The sequence below is a fragment of the Pipistrellus hanaki genome (genome assembly GCF_964339955.1).
Source record: "Pipistrellus hanaki genome assembly, chromosome: 11".
Taxonomy (NCBI): domain Eukaryota; kingdom Metazoa; phylum Chordata; class Mammalia; order Chiroptera; family Vespertilionidae; genus Pipistrellus; species Pipistrellus hanaki.
Genome location: NC_140513.1, coordinates 26130816 through 26149758, shown reverse-complemented (window position 1 = coordinate 26149758; position 18943 = coordinate 26130816). Strand labels below are relative to the sequence as shown.

Sequence of the window (18943 nt, the reverse complement as noted above, 5' to 3'; positions counted from 1 at the left end):
CTCACCCTCAACCCTGCCACACGCCCACCTCCAGTTCTCGCAGGGCGTTGTCACACTCCTTCTGGCCTGGCGCCTGCTGGGTGCACATGGTGATGAGCTGGTTGATGCTGTCAGTCACCGCCCTGCGAGGAGCAGAGAGTTCAGTGAGTGGGTACACAGGTCATCACTCCTGGGTCCCAAATACATCGGGAGTCTCTAGCTATTTCTCTTTTGTATGGAACCGCTTCTAAGCCAGGGACATCTCGTGAAATTCCCCTTCCCCAGTCTCTCCTACGTACCGGGCAGCTGCAGCCAGCTGACTCTTAAGGTTGGGGGCAGCCGGGTCTGTGGACAGGGCCTTGGCAGCCAGAAGAAGTTTGCTCGAAGACATGGAGATGCCCTTCAAATTGGACACAACCTGGGTCCGGTCCTCTTGGCTCTGTGGAAGGTGAGGAAGTCAACAGATTGTCCAGTCCTTTCTTACCTGCCTCTAAAAGGTATCTTCTGTGCACACTCAAGTACTGCTAGAGACTGGGAGGGGCGGGAGCCGGGAGCAGGGAAGGACTCCGTGGTCACACAGGTGTCTGTCTAACCCCCTTCATACCGGAGCCTGCCCTGCCATCTCCACGCCAGCTTCCAGGAAGGTGCTGAAGTCCTGTCCAAATCGACCTGAGGCCCGAGCCAGGTCCTGAGGGGTCCCCCGAGAGGCCTGCACCAGCTCTGTGGCTGCCTGGTTCAGCCCGGCAGCTGCTTCATTCAACCGGCTCTGAGCTTCTTGAAATGTCCCGGTGCTGGGAGGAAGCTGCAGGTTCAGAGAGGCAGCAGATGTGAGGATGTGAGGGAGAGCTTGATAAAGGAATGCTGGGAGGTGAGCCCAGAGCCTGGGAGCCATGAAAGGGAGTAAGCCTGGGAAGTCAGGTTCACGCATAGGTCTGGAGATGGAAGGAGAAGCCCCCAGCCCTCCTACCGAGTCACTGAGGAGTCGCTTGCTGGCATCTCCCACTGCTCTCAGGGCGTTATCCACGTCTCGCTGGCCAGGGAGGCAGCTGACACAGCGGTTCAGTGCCTGGGTCACTGCTTTAGCCACCTGAGGTAGGAAGGAGATGAGGAGTCAAAATGGAAACCGTTTGGGAGATCCCCGCCTCCACCTGTGAGACACAAAACGTAACTGCTCTACTGCCTGTGAAAGCGAAAGGGGAAGGGGGTGTTGTAGCTGAGCAGGTTGAAGTTAGGGTATCAAGTAACAGCGATCCAATCCCCCAAACTTGGTGTTTAGCTGGCCCCTGCCTCAGCCTAACGGAGGCACTTGTGCCAGGATGGAGAGAAAGGGCGGGGTCCGGATCTCCAGAGCAGACCGGAGAGCTGTCCCTCTGTCAGTGCAGTGAGGCTTGGCCCCCTGGAGTGGCCTCATGGGATCTGGGGACAAAGGAGGAAGTGGACCCTTCCCGGTACCTGACCTGGGCAAGCCGCTGCTGGTTCTCAGGGTCTCCTGGGTGGCCGGTTGCCTTTTTGGCCTCCTCAATGAGGCTGCTGGCCTTGTCCAGCACATCACTGGCCGTGTCAAGCACAATGGCCTGCACTGCAGGATCTGTTGTCAGGGCAGCGACGCCCCTAGCGGCCTGGGCCAGGGACCGCAGTCCACCTGCCACATCCCGAGCTGCAATACCTGGGAAGACAGGAGAGGAAGGAAGGGGGGAAAACCCCTTCATCAGCAGGCCCTGGTCCCAGTCGTCTCCTCGGCCAGGCCCCGTCTGTCATCCAGCCCCTGCTCCCCCGTACCCCTCAGCACATGCCCATTCTGGCCCTGCCCACAGACCTGCGTAATTCTCATGGCCCTGGGCAACCTCCCCCAGCAGCTGGGCGATGGCAGAGCTCACTGCTTTGGTGCTGTTGCCCAGGTCCTGGGCACATTTCTCCATCTAGGGATAAAAGGGGAGTCTCAGAGGTGGGGGGTCAGATACGAGGGGAACTGGGAAGAGGGAACTTGAGAAGCCAGCAGTTAAATGAAATTCTGGGAAGCTCTGGGGCATAGGTGGGAAGGAAGACTTCAGGGTTTGAGTAAGAGTAAGGTCTTAAGAATACTTACTGTCTCCCCGGGTAAGGGTTTAAGCTTGCCGTCTCGAGCGGCTGCCTTCACCTCCTGTAGGTCTCTCTCTAGATTCTGTACCAAACTCAGCGCGGAATCCATCTCCAAAGGCCCGCACGCTTCCTGGGCCTACAGTGACAGGGGGTTTGGGATGTAGGAGGTCCCACTAGGTCCCACTGATGATTCAGGTTACAGGATTATTCCTGTTTTAGGTTATTCTGCAGGTTCTCCCTTTATCCCTGGACTCCACCCCCATCTTCCAAAGACAGCCAGCTCCCATACCTTCTGGGCAGCGGTGCGAAGCTCAGCCAGAGCGGTGCCGAGGTTTTTGGCGCACTGACTCAGCTGCATGGCTGAAGCCTGGTCCTGAATGGTGGGCACTGAGGCCTTGGCAGCTGCCACCATCTTCCCGCCTGGCTGTAGGGGAACAGGTCGGCAGATTAAGGGCACCGTCCTTCCTCTGGGCTTGGTACAAGGACTGTGATAGTCAGGACGCGGTGAGCATTTGGGCTGAGTGCTGGGACAGAGGCTCTGGGCAGAGGTTTAAATTGTGGGGGTGGGAAGGGTCTGGTCTGGTCTGAGAGGTGGGGAGAGGGCGCCTTGCCTGAAGGAAGCTCTGGCTGGCAGCAATGAGAGCGAGCTGGGCACTGGGACTATCAGGCTGGGCTTGGCTCCCTCGGACGCCTTGCACCAGCAGCGGAATCTGCTCGGCCACAGCCTGTAGGTGAAAATGTCATGACAGTCACCCCCTGTCCCCAGGCTGGGGGAAAGTCCCTCTTCTCCCACACCTCCTCCCACCCAGTGCTTCCTGGAGTCTCACCTTGCAGCTCTGCACCAGCAGAGGCTGGGGGCCAGCAGAGACCTTGGGGGTGGAGGCTGCATGCTGGGCCGCAGCGATGGTCTGCGTAGCCGAGGCGGCGGCCTGTTTGGCTGCGTGCTGTGAGGATGGAGTAGTCAGGACAAGCCCTGGGCATCCCCACGCCCGGCCCCTGGCCTACCCCGCCCCTGCCACATTAAGTGACTCTCTTCACATGTGCCTCCCCGTTTCAGTCCTCCCGCTGCATGCGTACTCTTGCTCCTGGTTTACTTCCCAGCCTCACCTCCAGGCGCTGCACCAGCTTTTTCTTGATGGCATTCTGCGCAGCCGCGTTAGTCGCCATGCGTAGGCCCTCGGCTGCCTCCCGCAGCCGCTGCTGCTGCTCCTCACTGTCAGGGTTGGCAGCTGCTCCCTGGGAGGTGGAGACAGACAGTCGGCACCCTCAATAAGCTCTGCTCTGACCTCTCCAGACTCAGACTTCTTCTCCTGGAGTCGTATCTAATGTCCCCACTGAAAGCGGTCACCACTGAGAGGAGCCCTCAGGCAAGGGGATGGGAACTCTGAGGTGGGCCCTGCATTCCCCTGGGGAAGCTGAAATCCCTTCTTTAGGGGAAACTGTTTCGTTTCCTCTTTGGGGAAGGGATCACATTCCTCCCCACACTCTCTACAAAACCCCAGTGGCCAATGGGGCGAGCAGGACTCTCTGGGACAAGACAGCAATTTGGAGCAGGGGCCTCAGGAACACCAGAGCAGGGGGCCTATTACTCCTGCAAACTGGAACACCCAGGGCCCAGGGGACGGGGGAGTCGTCTGGCTTCTTCGCCCTGTGTTCCTACTGCTTTGTCTCTGCAGTGCTAGCAGCGGGGGCCCTGGGACTGAGGCCTATGTGCATTCACAGGAGAGACTGGGAAGCAGAGGGATCCAGGCAGATGGTGGCAGCAAAGTAGGGAAACGTAGAAAGAGCAGACCTTGGACTCAAAGGAAGAAAAAGGGCATAGTTGCCAATCAGGCAGCAAGGACTCTGGGAATCATACACTGGCTGGAAGCTTGGATCACCAGCTTGGGACATATTTACTTCCTAAGAGCTCCTGTGTTTGTTCTCTCGTAGCTTCTGCTTCACCTGGGTCTCCCCATCAGATGAGGGTGACCATTTGGGCTGGTCTACTTCCCTTCCGGGCCCAGCCTGGGAGTCTGCACAGAGGCCTCTGTACCTTGGCAGCCTCCACCATCTTGGCCGTGGCATCAGCCAGGATCTTGGCAGCGCTTAACAGCTTGCGGGAGTTCTCCAGGTCACTCTCCCCTTCGGCATCAGCCTTGATGGCGTTGACCAGGTCGGAGGTAGCTTGGGCCAGGATGCGGGCCTGTCGTACCATCTCACCTGAGGGAACAGGGCACAATCAGGTGAGGACCTGAGACACTGAGGGGGTGACAGGGGTGCAGGACAATGGTGCAGACAAAGCAGAGATGAAGCTTTCTGTGACCATAAGGAGACTGGGGGGAAATTCTTGAGAGATTTCCTTGGCGTTATGATTTTCTGGATTGAGGATCTTGGAGAGAAACAAATTTCCCAGTGGGCTTTGATAGGAGGGAAAACAGTCTTCAATGGGTATTTTCAGCAAATAGGATGAGACACGTTTTGTAAAGGCTTTAGGGAGTGATGGGGTGGGGTAAAGTGCCTAAAGCCACTTCCCATTGGCTTTTCTATACACTTTGGTATATTCTTCACTGCGCCGCCACACAAGGCAGAGCAGGGGTTCTATTCCTGCAGCACAGGAACCCAGTCTCCTGTGCCGAGTCCTCAGGGGGAGGTGGCGGGTCTGCAAGGGAATGCCCAATGGGCTCTGCGACATCACCGGGGTTCTCTGTCTTCCCAGGAGTCGTGTCCTTACCGGCATCGCCCATGGAGCTGAAGATGTTCTCGGTGACAGTAAGGATGGTGTCAGTGGCCTGGTCGTAGCGGCCAGCAGGCCCGGCCCCAGTGGCATGGGCCCTCACGTGCTGAAGCAGCTCATTCAGGGCCTGGGTGACGGCCGTGGCTGCCGCTCCAACCCCCCTCAGTAGCTGCCCATCCTCTGTGGCTGCCTGGGAGGCGGACACACAGCCCTCCACGGCTTTGGCTACCAGTCGTCCGGCCTCCACCAGCTGCTCTTGGCAGACAGGTGAGCTGATGGTAGGTGCCACCACCTGTGGGCAAACTGAGTGTCAGAAATGAAGGCAAGGGAAAGGAGTCATGAGGTGGGGTGTTTGCCACTGGGTTGGGCAATGAGACCACGGGAACCAAAGAGATAACATAAGAGGCTCATGTGTGGGTGGCAGCACCGGCCTTCGGCTTGGGCTACAGCGACCTCTGGGACCCACCTTGGTGCAGGCCACCAGCTGGGAGGTGGACAGGGCACACTGAGTTGCCGCAGCGATAACCTGGGTCTGAAGACCCGCGTCCTCTGTCCGCTGGGCCACGGTCTTGGCCTTGAGGACCAGGGCAGCTGCAGCATTTGCCACGGCCTTGGCTAGCTGCATCAGCACCTCCTGTGAGAGAAAAGCAGTCAGCGTGGCCTGAGATCAGGCTTGGATCCCTGGACCCTTCTCAGAGGCGTAAGCTGGTTCATTATTCCCACTGACTCCAATCACAGGACAGTATGCAGAAGCAACCAGAACCTACCCCAAGCCCCTGCCCTGAGCACCCAGTAGGACAGAACCCACACCGAGAGAAAGAGCCTACACCACAGGGAGGAATGTGAGAGGCGGATACACTCGGTCAGCGATGGGAGGGAAGGGCAGCACTGTTACGGTGGGATGGACAGAGGGGGTACTTTTGAGGGTCCCTCTCATCCCCAGCTTCTTTTCTTCATTTCTTCTCAGTCTTGGTTGGGAGCAGTCACCCTGGAGTCTTGGGAACAAGTCCCTGCGCTACCCTCCCGTTCCCATTTCCCATCTCCCATCACGTCCTGCTCCCCAGGAGGCTGGGGGAGAGGTGCAGAAGCGAGTGTATGCGGCTCAGAGGACAAAGCTGGGAAGGCCCAGGCCAGAGGCCGTTACCGTGGGGGGATCGTGGGGAGACCGAACCCCAGACCCTCTGGGTGCACATATCTGCATGGGAAATCCAGGATGACAAGTCAACTGAGGAAACTGGCATAGGGTGGGGAAGGGGCTAGAGGAACAGTGTCCTCAGGGTGGTGAGGCCTAAAGGATTGGAGGGGTTTGAGATGTCCTCGAGTTAGGACCCGGGTTATGTACGGGAAAGATAGGGAAAAGAGGACAGGTGGCTAACATATATCATCAATTAGGACCAAGGGTGAGCCAGTTAGTAGGTTAAGTTTGGACTCAGAGGTTCTGAACTCTCATCCCCTAAAAAAAAGGATTGGAGGTTCCGGGTATCACTCCTGCCAACAGGTTCAGGTTGGCTCTGAGGGGTCAGTTCAGAGCAGCGGGACTAGGAACTGGCCTCGGGATCAGAGGTCACCTCCTAGGAGCTGGGGTTCCGGGGGTTGGGTAAGTCACCAACCTGGAAGTGGGGGTCAGTATCGCTTTCCCCAATTTGCTGCAACAGCTCCCCACTGGCCTGGCCCACGTTCCCAGCTGCTTGCAGCAGGTTCTGACGGGGCTGTGGAGAGTGAACACCAGTCAGAAGCTGCCCAATCCCTGCCCACCTGCCCATGGGTCCTACAGGGCTCCCCCCACGTCCATCCTGGGACTAGAACTGTCCCCTCTTCCCTGGGCTCGAACCCTCTGTCCTCCCTGGCTCCACCCTGTGGCCCCTGACCTCGGCGCTGGCGGGCTGGGCGCTGCGCAGCAGCTCTGACACGGCGCCCGCGAGGCCCTTGGCCGCCTGCAGCAGGGGGCGGCCGCTGCTGCCTTCATCCTCCAGCAGGGCAGCCAGCAGCTTCACGCCGCGTGACATCTCCGTCAGGTTGGAGGAGATGGTGGTGACCGCGCAGCCCACCGCAGTATAGTCTGTCTCAGCAGGGTCCCCTGAGAGGAGGAAGGGGAGCACGTGTGAGCGGCAGGGCAGACGAGATGATGGCCGGGAAGGAGCACAGTCACAGGCACGCAGCCACACACGTGTCCTGAGAGAGACGTCACGCACTGTCCCTTCCGTGAGTCAGGGCTCAGTCACACCCGAGCCTGCCGTACTCGTGCTTGCACACGCTCGCCCTCCTCCGAGCCCACCACCCGGTGAGCTCGGCGTGCAGCCTACCTGCTGTCAGGTTCACCACGGAGGCGGTGCCGGCTGTGATGGCATCTACCTGGGAGTGGATCTCGTGCTTTGACTCATCCATCTTGTTCTTCCGCCAGGCCTTAGAGGCCTGAGGGAGAGAGAAACACACCTCAGGATCTGCTCTGTTTTGATGGACCCCAGCCCTGTTCCCTGGAGTCCCAGCTTCAGCACCACTGACCTCTCCTCCATCCCATACTCACAGCATCCTGACCCAGAGGGGGCAGAGTGTCGAAGTCATCCAGCGTGGCCTGGGCGGCCTGCACAGCCTGCATGCTGGAGTTGATGGTTCCCGTGAGCGCCTGCTGGGCCGAGGTCTACAGGGAGAGGAGCACAAGGGGACACTTAGAGCCAAGAGAAGGTATGTGAAGACTTGAGGGGCCAGGGAGGGGAATATGAATAGGGACAGCGGAAGAGACTGCCTCACTTGGGGCTAGGCCCAGCTGCGGTGGGGGCGGGGCTGGCGCTGTGGCGGCAGTGAGGGCGCTCTCACCAAGGGAGGCATGTGTCCTCGGTGCATCTGGCCACTGGTGATCTGCTGCTGGGCAGGCGGCATGCTGCCCATCTGGAAGTTCTCAGGACCAGAGGCGCCAGAGCGCATGATGGCAGGCAGGGCCACGGAGCCGTGCTCCACCTTCCCCACCCGGTTATACTGCTGCTGAAGGACCGTCGACCTAGAGAGGGGACGCACGGAGGAGCCCTCAGGCCTTCTTCCTCTCAGGCCCTTCCCACCAGCTCTGCCGCCTTCACAGGGCCTGCAGTCTGGGTAGCGGGCGTGTGAGGTCTCCTTACAACCTTTGACTTGTTACAGGCCCGCTCTCAGTATTCCGCACCCCGCAACACCATGTGGGGTCAAGGCCTGCCTTCCCCGCCCCTGAGGGATGGGATCAGCCCGGCCCCCTCCGTACTTTTTGGGGGACACGGAGTCCTCTAGCATAGTAGACTCCTCGTCTCCCTCCATCCCAAAGTGGTCTTTGCTTTTTTTCTGTGGAAAGGAAAAAGGGAACAAGAGTTAGAGAAGAGGAGGTGAGGAAAAGGCTAACTCTTTCCCCCCTAATCAGCCATTACCCAGAAGCTGGGTCCCCTTTCTAACAGAGCAGCGTGGGGAGAAGGTGCAGAAGATAAAGAGGAGGCTGGTGGGCGGTGCTCACCTTCTTAAGGATGATATCGATGTAGCCGGCGATGAGCTGTGCGATCTGCTCCCCCTCAGTTGTCTGTACTGAGTAGTAGCCATCTTGGTAGTCCCCGAAATCCTAAGGTGACAAGGGGGTGGGGGGGTTTAGGGGGAAAGCCTGGTAATCTATCCAGGATGGAAAAGGGCAAGATGGGGGCCCCAAGGTCGAGCTGATGGGGTTTCTTTCCACGCTAACTGCCCTCTAGGACAAGCTTACCTCATTCTATTTCTCCATTTTCATCCATCTCCTATTTCTCTATATTCCTCATGGGAAGGAAATATTTTATTTCTGAGGAGTGGTCTTTATGCCACACATGCCATTTAGGAAATCTCTTTTCTCTCAGGGTAATAAAATTAGAAGGACACTAACATTTACCATTAAATGACCACACTTAAAGGTTAGCACCAGCTTTGAGAACTGAGAACTAGCATTTACTAATTTCTCTCATTAGGGCATTTCGTCAAGTTGGTATCAGTTTCAATTCATAACAGCAAAATATAAAGCCAGAGAGGAATATTACAGTGCATAGTTGCTGCAGAAAGAGGAAAGGGATGTTTTCTATCATCTTTTTCTCCCCTCTCCCCGTTTCCTGTGATCCCAGTTTAATGTTTACCATTTTGTTCTGTTTATCTTAAAGAGTGAATTTCATTTAAATGTCACCTCACTCCCGAGGAGTCTCTCCTTCACTTTAACCTCCATATTCTGCAATAGTTCCAAAGTTCTCCTTTCTGTCTGAGTCACATTCAGTACACCTGCCCCAAGGGAGGGGGGAAGACCTCTGCAGCTGCCCGTTCTCTGGAAGTTCCAAAGCCCTTCCCTCGGAGCCCCCAGGCTCACCAGGGTGAAGCTCTTGGGAGAGGCAGCCCAGCGTTTGATGTTGGTGAGATTCCATTCCTGGATCACCTCTTTGGTCTTCTCATCCACTCGCATCACACACTCCTTGGTGATGCCCAGAAGCCTGGGCACCAGCTTGTTCTTCCCTTTCATCTTTTCCTGTGAGGCGGAGATTATTGTTGGTGTTATAGGTCAGAGGTTGAATGACAAGTGAGTGGTCAGTTCAGATCAAGACCACAAGGGGGTGCTGAGGTTGGCAGGAGCGCTAAACTAGGGTGTGTATGGATGGGCCCAGGACAAGGATACTTTAGGGAAAAGGGAAAGGGAGGGAAAACAAAGGGTAGGGAGGGATGTGGTGGTGGAGAACTGACAACAGGCAAGCTTCCACAGGGTAGAGAATCTGGGAAACGAGACGGAGGGCAGGATCAGACTTAAGCGTGGAAGCAAGGAGGGCAGTGAGAAGGTCCATGACCCACCTTAACCAGGAAGAAGGAGACACCGTAGGTCTTGAGAGAACGGGCTAGCTTTACGTAGCGTACCTTGGCCTCAATCTCACTCATCTGTCCACAATTCTTGTGTGCCTTAGAGCATGAAATGAGAAAAGGTTTAGCAAACTGTGGGGAAGATATCACAGACGAGGAGTTAGGCTGGGATGTTAACTGTAAGGGAGAATGTTAGGGGGACAAAGGAAAGGTGAGGGAGTGCAGAGCGTGAGAAATGAGAGGGGGAAGCGTTGGGGCTGATTCAGGATCTGCAGGAGCAAAGTTGAAGGGATACAGGTAAGGAACTTGCAGACATTCTGGAAGCGTGAATGGATGGTTAGGAAGTAGGTCAGCTAGATGGCCTTTTGGGCTGAATGTTCAGAGTGGGGACAACGCCTGACATTTGTACAAAGACATACTCTTCACAGTGATTTCGGCTATCTGAATGAGAATCTATCTCATACGATTCTCCTATCAACCCTCCGCAGGGTAGGTACTGTTATCCCGTGTTAGAGGTAAACAAAGGAAAACAGGAATATTGAACTGAATTCCACAGCAAATCACAGTGATGGAGCTGAGACTTCACGCCCAAGTCTTCTGCTTTCTCGGCACAGAAGAGGCGGGAGCACAGCGTGGGGGCAGAAGCGAGGTGGGAGCAGAGGGGAGGGGGAAGGGATCCATTCAGTCAGCAGGAGTAAGCGGCAAAGCTCCCACAGCATCCCAAACATTTCACCGTCCCCATTCACCTGAAAGATCTTACGTTCTCCCTTCTGCTTCACATACTCCTTGGGCAGGAAGTCCTTCAGGCTACACCAGAAAAGGGAGGGTCAGCACGTAGTGGGTGGATGGCATCAGGGACATAAGGGCCATGACTGTGGGCCTAGGGGCGTGAGGAAATGTCTAGGACAGGGTTAGCTTTAAGGAGAAGGAAGACTCTGAGGGAACAGAGTCCGGATTGTTCCTGAAATCGAGGTGACTTAGCATTAGCTCCTGAATGCAGCCTGTGTCTCTCCCTACAGGGAAAGGGGCTGAGGGAACCCGAGTTGGAGGCTCAGTCCCTGAGGGAAAGAGGGTCAAGAGCAGGATTTCAGGGAGCCAGGAGCAGAAGGCGCTCGCTAGGATGACCATGCCTGTAGGAAGCTGAGGAAGAGACTTCGAACTCTACATGCTGGGCAGTCCCATAGGATGAAGACTGGCAACTTTTTAAAGCTAAAGTTCCCTCTGAGCAAAAATGTGCCCTATGCTTCCCTCTGCCTACTGCAGTGAAATTCTCCAGAGAAATCTCAAGAAAGCTATATGCCTACTTCAGATATACATAGCAGGGGAAGAGATCCGAACTATATTCATGTTCCACATGGGGCCAGTACGGAGACAAATGGCTGACAGAAGCTAAAAGGGTCCCCGTGTGGTCAAACCCTGGCACCTCAGGAGAGAAAGCGGGGTGAGGAGGCCTGGGATGGAGACAGACGGTGGGGGCCACAGAGGCAGAGAGTCCTGGGCGCTGACGGGGTGTGGAACGTGAGTCACTCACTCAAGGAAGCCCGCCTTGTGCTTCTGCTCATTGTGGGGCCCAAACTGGATCTGGCATTGGAAACCAGCAAACTCACAGGCCTTGTCAAAGGAGACAGGGTGGGAGCCATTCAGGATATCGTCTCGTGCCTGGCGAGCGGAGGGAGAGGAGGTGAATGCTGTGTGCCCCTCACGGGCCCCTCTCCCTCCCTCCACTGCCCCCGGCGGGTCCTCTCCGCACCTGCACGTAGAGCAGGTTCAGCTGCACGGGGTCCCGCGAGTCCACGTTCTGGTCCGAGTAGAAGAACTTCCTCCGCAGCAGCAGCGTCTCGTTCTCCTCCACGCCCTGTTCCCTCAGGGTGCGGCCATGGTCCAGCCAGTTCACTGGGACACAGAGTCTGCTCAGCGCCCAGCCCCATGGCCCCCGTGCTATCTCTGGCTTTCAGTATGTTCATTCCTTCATTTCCTACCTCCTCTCACTCACAGACTAAGTCCTGTGAGTGCAGGGCTTTGTCTGATTACTGACGCATCCCCGGGGTCTAAAACTGCGCTTGCAAAGGCGGGTGTTCAATCAGTAAAAACAAATGGCGGACCCCTGCCGCCCTGACCATTTCTAGGGCCCACTGTTTTCTACTTCTGCTTACGCTCATCGTCCGTGTGCAATTTCTGCTTTAGTTTCTCCATCTTCTTTTCATCTCGGAGCAGCGTCTTGTCCTTTCGTAAGGTGCCCGTCACCTCCTCCTTTTTCTCTTCCATGAGCTCCCGAACCAGAGAATATTCGTCATGGTTGGTGATGCCTGGAGGAGGGAGGGGTAGGTAGCAGCGTCTTTGGCCAGAGCAGGAGCCTCCCCTCTGAGCCCTCAGCCCCCTTACCGATGCGGGCACAGATAGTCATGAGCATATCAGTGACGGTCTTGGAGTCATCCACCATGATAGTCTTCACGGTCCCATCCAGCATGCGGATCTTCAGGGGCCTCTGCTTCTTCCTGTACTCCATGGTGTCCTGTGGGGGCGGGAAGAGGAGACAGGGGCCCGCTTTAAGCTGGAGGCATTTCTTCCTTTTAACACGGCCAGAGGGAGGGAAGATTACAAGGAGGACTCGAATGGCTCACTCAAAAGCAGGGTGTTATGACTGCTTGTAATAGTATAGAAAGCATGGGAGGGATCAGAGACGACAGATGTGAGTGCTGCAAATAGGAGGTGGAACCAGGAAGTTGATGGAAGAGGATGTTGGTTTTCCTTGATGAGGTGATACTCACCCCATTGCGGAGCATGTAGTAATCCAAAGCTTTCCCGGCCTCCAGCCATATACCCTTTTTGGGGTCATCGTCGGACAGAAACAGCCCAAAGTCGCTGGCTAAAAGAGAGGATGGATCACCTCAGACTTATAAGGACTCCAAAGTGGCTGAATGGCTGCATCACTGTCCTCATCATTTCCTCCGCAGGGGCTCTGGGCTGACAGGGGAGGGCGGGAACCATGGAGCATGGACCTGAGGGGTGGGCGGGAACCATGGAGCATGGACCTGAGGGGTGAGTAGCCTGAGGGGGCAGCAGGGTCATCCCTCAAGGCCAAGAGCCTGGGAACACAGAAGGGATGGAGCAATCCTGCCCCGGGGCCACGTGGGTAATCAGACTCACGAGGGCCAGCTGGTGCCTCTGGAATGCGTTCCCGGATCATGCGACAAGCATCGTACACCATGGTGGACGGCTCGAACTGCATCGTCTTCACCACATTCCCAATGCTGATCTTCAGCGAAAGCGCAACCATGGTGGCGGCCTCTCTTCTCCAGCCTGGCTACACCTGGCCCAGGCATCAGGGAGTTAGGACTCCCCCACAGGGAGAGGAGGTCCCCCCACGGAGTCCCAGGGAGGGGTGCTTTTGGAAGGGACTCGCCAAAACAGAGAGTAATGAGGCTGTTTCTGTTTTATTTAATAATTTCAAAGAGTGAAAGATCAGTTACATCGAAAGGACCAGTCCTAACCAACTAAGGCATCAGAGGGCGAAGCTGGTGTGCAAGGTGCAAGAGCAGGTCTGGAATCCCAAGTCACCTGGGACAGCGCCCTGTCCTCCCCACTAGAATCTGTGCCTCCTTTCTTTCTTCCTTCTAAGAGTCTCTCTCTGTGCCTCCTTTCTTTCTTCTAAGTGTCTCTCTCTTGCTCCTCAGCTCTCTCTGCTCCTTTCCCAGCCCGGCTCTGCCTTGTCTTCATCGTTTCCCTGGTTCAGTCTTTTTCTGTCTGTCTCACATGGAATCCTGCCTGCTGGCTTTTCCCTGTCTGGGATTTTCAGAGCTCTGCCCTGACTCATCAGGTGACCTTCTCTCTCACAGCGTCAGCTTCCTTCTCTACAATGTGAAGCCTGCAGGCACTGGCTCTGGCTAGTCTGGCAGGAAGACCAAACACTGGCCGTTCAAGCCACCTAGACGCACTCCGGTCCCAGCTTTCCTCTAATGTGAGATGTTCAAGGAGCATTGCCCATATTTGGCTTCCCTGGCAATCAAGCTAGAATACCGACCCTCTAATCCAAAGGGATCTCAGAAATTATCTAATCAACTCTTCAGTTTTGCAGAAAGAATCAGACCCTGTGGAAGAAGGGGGGAAAGAGGGGCAGCTTCAAGGCAGGTCAGAGAAAGAGCCCAGTTTGTCTAATCCAGTCTCTGCTCCTTCTAAGTCAACACATCCTCAAACCCCTCCTACACTCACCTCTTCAGCAAGTCCTCCTCAGACTCTCCCTCTGTCTCCGCTCCCTCCCCGGTGGTATTTCCAGTGCTTCTCAGGATTCTAGTCCCAACCTGCCTGCCACCGCCCTCCTGGCACCAATTCTTAGTGGGTTGGAGGAGCCACTCAAGGCGGCAGGTGGCGCCCAGTGCACAGAAAGACAAGTCTGCCCGGCAGCTGATGATGTGACCCAGCCCCGTAAGGGGATTGGCTTCTTAATTGAGCGAGCACATGCAGGCTACCCGGTCCCCTCCTGGTAAACTGCTAGCCCCAGTGGGATAGATAGCAGGATTAGGGGCAAAGCTGGAAGCAGAATTAGGTGTTGGGATACAGAAGACAGCTGAGTACCAGGGAAGTTGGGAAGGGGTATATTTTTTGGGGTGAAGAAGGTAGAAAGGATGGGATATAGGGGACTGAAAAGTTTAGGTAGAAACAGGAGACAAGGAAGGGCCTGGGTTAGGGTCTAATGGACCATTCTGACATCCTCAACAGCCCAGAGTCTCAGAAGAGAGGAAGCCACGGCTCGCTCTCTCTTTACTCCCAAACAAGAGCGCACCCTCCCAGTCCCCCCAGTTCCCGCTCTCTGCCCACCTCCCCATTCCTCGGACACGTCTCCCGGTAGGCGGACAGACCTGGATGTGGGGTCTCTGGAGGATCGGAGCGAAGCTGGTGGAGGAGTCAGAGGAGCAGAGGGCAAGACTGAAAGGACCCTCCACCCAAAGCTGAAATTGCAACACAGCCCCCCCTCCCATTTCCTCCGGACATACGGGCACCCCCTTCTTCCTCAAGCACGGAAACCTCTGGTGAGACCCCGATAAGGGAGTTGAGTCATGCCTACCCCTACCCTCAGGCCGGTCCTGCGTGGACATCCACAGAGTTACGAGAGGGAGGGGCGGAAAGGGCACGGAGGGTGAACTGAGGGTGAGGAGGGCACAGAACAAGGCTCCGGGGAGCATACCTCGCTCCTGCTCGGCCCCAGAACTTTCCTACCCTTTCCATGTTTTACGGAGGAAGAGCAACAACACCCCCTCCTCTTCATGGCCCCCTCCCAGGGAACTCCTCCTCCCTCAAGACATTCCTGAGACACATTCCAGAGGAGTTGGGCAATTGGAGTGGCGGGGAGGGGGGTGGTGGAATGGAGGACAGGAGGTCAAATCCCAGCAAGGAATGGAATGTAAGTATACTCGGGATAAGGAATTCGGGGCACATGGAGAACAGAGTCGGAGCAGATACCCACAAACAGACATGCAGAGAGATAGGGAGGGAGTTACAGAGAGGGACAAAGGGGAGAGAGCACGCTGAAGACAGAGTCAGAATGGAAGAGGGCTGGGGGAGTAACACTCAGTCTGTTACCAAATTTGGCTTCTGAGTCCGCAACCGCGAGGAGGGGGGAGCGGGGAGGGCTGTGGGTGAGACTGACATATCCGGCCTCAAGTTGCCGGAGGCTCACTTAGGGCTGGACTGGACCGGGCAGCTAAAGGTCTGGACCTGACCTCTCCCAACACAGCCTCTCCTCACCTTTACCCTGACCCATGCGCATTCCTTCTCCGCAAACACACCCTCAAAGAGCCTGTGCGCAGAGCTCTTTCCCACCAAGAGACTTACACCGTCTCCAGATACACATTATCTCAGACACACAGCCCCTCCACAGATCCCATCACAACCACATTATCTTCCCATAAAGACCTCACACCCCTCTCCCCCGCGAGACACACACACACACACACACACACACACACACACACACACACACAGCTTCCCCACAAGAACACCTCTATCGGCAAGCACAACTGTCACCCACATCTCTTCTCCCCCTGCGTAGATATCCTCCCTCCATTCACCCAGCATTTCTGAAGTCCCGCTGCAGGGGAGACCCTGGGAGCCAAGGGTAAGCCCTCCCAGTTTTTGCTCTCCTGGGGCTCCCAGTCAGATCAGTGGATACGTTAAGCACAGAATTGTCATTAGAGGGCAGGATGTGGTAAAAGCTGAGAGGTGTGTGCTCAGGGGAGGATGCCTGTAGGTTAGGGAAGGAGTCTCCATGAGAAATGTCCTTAGCAGTTAGGATTAAAAAAAAAAAAAAGTAATATAAAAATATCAGTGATCTATCTTTTTATTTACTATATGTCCATTGCTTTGTGCACATTTCATTCAATCCTTACAACAACCCTGCAAGGTAGGTGTCATTGTTTCCATTCTTACAGATGATGAAACTGAGGTTCGAAGACGTGCAACGCTTGTTCAAGGTACTTGTCCAAAGTCACACACCTAAGCTGTGAAGCCACGATCCGAACCCGGGTCTCTCTGCCTCCAAAGCCCAAGCTCTCCACTATCCCAGCCGCCGCCGATGAGTCAGGGGCAGCATTCCAGGCAGAGAGAATAGCATAAGCAAAGGTGAAGAAGCAGGAAATCACGTAGGAGCATTCGGGGAAGTGAGTAGACAGGCTGGCTGAAGCACAGGGTACCTGCAAGGGAGCAGTGACGGGGAAGTCAGGGTTAGATGAAAAGGCCAGGCAGGACTAGAGAGAAGTATGAGGGATGTGACCTACTGGAGGGCAGCAGGGAGGACTAGAGAGAAGTATGAGGGACGTGACCTACTGGAGGGTGGAAGGTGGCTAAGGGAGGCTGTGAGGAGAGAAGGGAAATATCAGAACTGGACTTTAGAAAAATACCTCTGGGCAGTTACCTTGGAGATGAGAAACGAGACACTGCATTTGCACAAGGGAGAGGTAATGAAGCCAGAGACAGAATAGGGGAGAGAAGGATGTCACTCATTAGAAAGTTTAAGAGGTAGAACAGACAGGATCTGATATGACAGTATGTTCTGTCAGCCATCAGGGGCCAGAACCCAAAGTCAGGCTGGGTTTCCAAGGACCCAAAGGGCCTGGCTTCTTGTCATTAACAGCCACTCAGAAGCTGGGGCAGCTTGAGTTTAGGTGAGAAACTGGGAAGGGGGAAAGAAAGGATCAGGCTGAGTTGGGAATGTGAAGATGAGGCTGTGGTTAGGGGATGTGGTTAGGCTGCGGGGGGTGGGGGGCTGGTGGAAGGGGACGGGGATGTGGTTAGTACTAGGTAGGGACAGAAGGTTTAGTGCACTGTGCCAGATGGGTACTAGACTTACTGGTGTGATCACTTTGTAAGGTATACAAATGCCTAAACACCCTGTTGCACACCTGAAATTAATATATGCCAACTGCAATATAAAAAAAACCAACACATCAAAAGCATGTGCATACCTCCTCTTAAAATTAAAAAAAGAGAAAAAAAAGGGATGGGGTTAGTGAGTGTATCAGGCTGGAAATGGGACAGACAAGGCATAGAGGGAGTCTGGGAAGATGGCAGTAGGATAATCAGTCACCGGATCAGGCTGGGCTAAGGGGAAGAATAATTGTGTGGACAGTGGCTAAACCCGGGAGTGATGAAGTGAGGTCAGAGGCTAGGTCGGGCTCCAGAAGGCTGAGCAGAGATGGGGCTGTGGTCAGCGGCTAAATTAGGCTGGGAGGGAGGAAGAGTGAAGGAAGGGACACGGGTGGTGTCTAAGTAAAGCTGGAGTGGAGGAGGGGGGATGGGATGGGGTCAGGCTGAGGAAGGGACAGTGCTATGGTCAGTGACAGGGTCATGCTGGGAGTGACTTGGGGGTGTGGTCAGTGGCCTGGCTGGGCGTGGGATCTGCAAGACCCAGTTTCCTCTTTGGGTCTCATTTCCTCTTTTCTGTTTGGGGAGTGGGGGAAGGGGATCTACAACTTAGACCAAGAAATTAAGGAGGCTTAGAATCAGGGGACAGCACACAGCGTGGACCAGGGTTACTTGCCAGTTCTGTTGGGCTGGGCGTAGGGTATTCGGCAGATGACTAAGAAGCATGCAGATGAATGAGTGAGTGCAAATGGTGGGCGAGTGCTATGAGATGATGGGAAAGCTCAGATTTGGAACTGTCTGGAAATTTGGAAATTTAAGGAACTGTCAATTCCTTAAATTTTACTTCCCTCGGCTCATCTACCCTGACTTCAACCACAACCCCTAGGACTGACCCTAATTCCCAACGGTAACCTTGACCCTCATTTGTTTCCTGTTTCCCCAAACCGGCTTTGACATTCATCCCTTTCCTGACCCGTCCCTCCACTATTTAGTCCTAAAACTGATTATGCTATGGTTCTCTAATCCCCCAAAACGGAATTTCTAACCAATTCCTGTTGTTGACTCTGAACGCTGACTTACGCTGGCCATCCTAGAAAACAAAATGACCTTACATCCAAACTTTACGTCCATCAAACCGACCTGACACACTAGTAACTCTCACATTTTTTATCTCGGGCTTTATCACTTATGAAGTCACCTTGATTCCTAAACGCAATGCCACCTACTCCCAGGTTCACCCAAAGCTCTCCTACCCACCCCTACTCGCCTATCAGCAAACCTCAACGCCGCTCGCCGCCCCGCACCTCACTGTCACCCCACTCCCCACCCTCCCCAAACTTATCTGAGTCAGAGGACCGCTCCCAGGAGGACCTGGCTCCCGCACAAGGGTCTAACTTTAAATTCCGAGCCCAAACCGAAATAGACTGGACGCTGACCTCTCCCAGCCCCGAAACAGGAGGCGCAGGAGAGTCAGGGGCCCCGCCCGCCCGCCTCCCGGGCCCGGCCTCGCGGCCCCACCCAACAGCTCCCGCTCGGCCCGGTCGGACGTACCTGCGCTGCCTGGCTTACGCCCCGCCCGCCGGCCCGCTAGCCGGCTCGTTCTCCCGGGGACTCTCGGGATCCGGCCTCGCCCTCCCTTCGGCTCTCTCTTAGGCCACTTCCGTCCCCGGAACGTCCCCCACCCGTGGGCGGCGCCCTGGGCCCGCGCTCTATGGTTGCGGGAGCTGCAGGAAGCTGCTCTGGCTCCGGCTCTCGATGCTCGGGATCCCACGGACAAGCGGCCACCTCTGCCAGCAGGAAGCAAGGGCGCGGCGCAGCCCCGGAGGAAAAACGCGCTCCAGCTGCGCTCCAGTTCCCCTTTAGCCTCTGATCCTCCGTTTCCTTAGCCTGGGGCGAAGGCGGAGCCAGGTGCCCAGAATGCCCGCCCTCGGGGTGTGCGGCCGCGGCGGGGACGTCCCCCTCGATTTGCATAGCTCCCGGGACGTGGCGCCGCACGTAGCC

The 18943-nt window shown here is 55.8% G+C and overlaps 1 protein-coding gene across 1 annotated transcript in view; it reads right to left on the bottom strand.

The window, feature by feature from the left end:
* TLN1 (talin 1) overlaps positions 1-18831 on the bottom strand; it is a 30973-nt gene extending 12142 nt beyond the window's left edge. Inside the window, exons 1-31 of the mRNA XM_084898692.1 lie at positions 18494-18831; positions 12734-12896; positions 12355-12452; positions 11969-12098; positions 11740-11892; positions 11337-11479; positions 11118-11245; positions 10333-10393; positions 9581-9685; positions 9108-9263; positions 8247-8348; positions 8004-8080; positions 7589-7769; positions 7299-7412; positions 7078-7186; positions 6643-6851; positions 6385-6483; positions 5241-5408; positions 4772-5066; positions 4094-4260; positions 3166-3294; positions 2886-3002; positions 2670-2783; positions 2348-2482; positions 2066-2194; positions 1796-1898; positions 1437-1645; positions 947-1066; positions 584-781; positions 279-418; positions 29-122 (exon numbers count right to left, since the gene is read on the bottom strand). Coding sequence (XP_084754818.1) covers positions 29-122; positions 279-418; positions 584-781; positions 947-1066; positions 1437-1645; positions 1796-1898; positions 2066-2194; positions 2348-2482; positions 2670-2783; positions 2886-3002; positions 3166-3294; positions 4094-4260; positions 4772-5066; positions 5241-5408; positions 6385-6483; positions 6643-6851; positions 7078-7186; positions 7299-7412; positions 7589-7769; positions 8004-8080; positions 8247-8348; positions 9108-9263; positions 9581-9685; positions 10333-10393; positions 11118-11245; positions 11337-11479; positions 11740-11892; positions 11969-12098; positions 12355-12452; positions 12734-12863 — 4113 coding nt within the window. The 5' untranslated portion in view covers positions 12864-12896; positions 18494-18831. The remainder of the gene's footprint in view (positions 1-28; positions 123-278; positions 419-583; positions 782-946; positions 1067-1436; positions 1646-1795; positions 1899-2065; positions 2195-2347; positions 2483-2669; positions 2784-2885; positions 3003-3165; positions 3295-4093; positions 4261-4771; positions 5067-5240; positions 5409-6384; positions 6484-6642; positions 6852-7077; positions 7187-7298; positions 7413-7588; positions 7770-8003; positions 8081-8246; positions 8349-9107; positions 9264-9580; positions 9686-10332; positions 10394-11117; positions 11246-11336; positions 11480-11739; positions 11893-11968; positions 12099-12354; positions 12453-12733; positions 12897-18493) is intronic.
* Between the last annotated feature and the right edge of the window lie 112 nt (positions 18832-18943).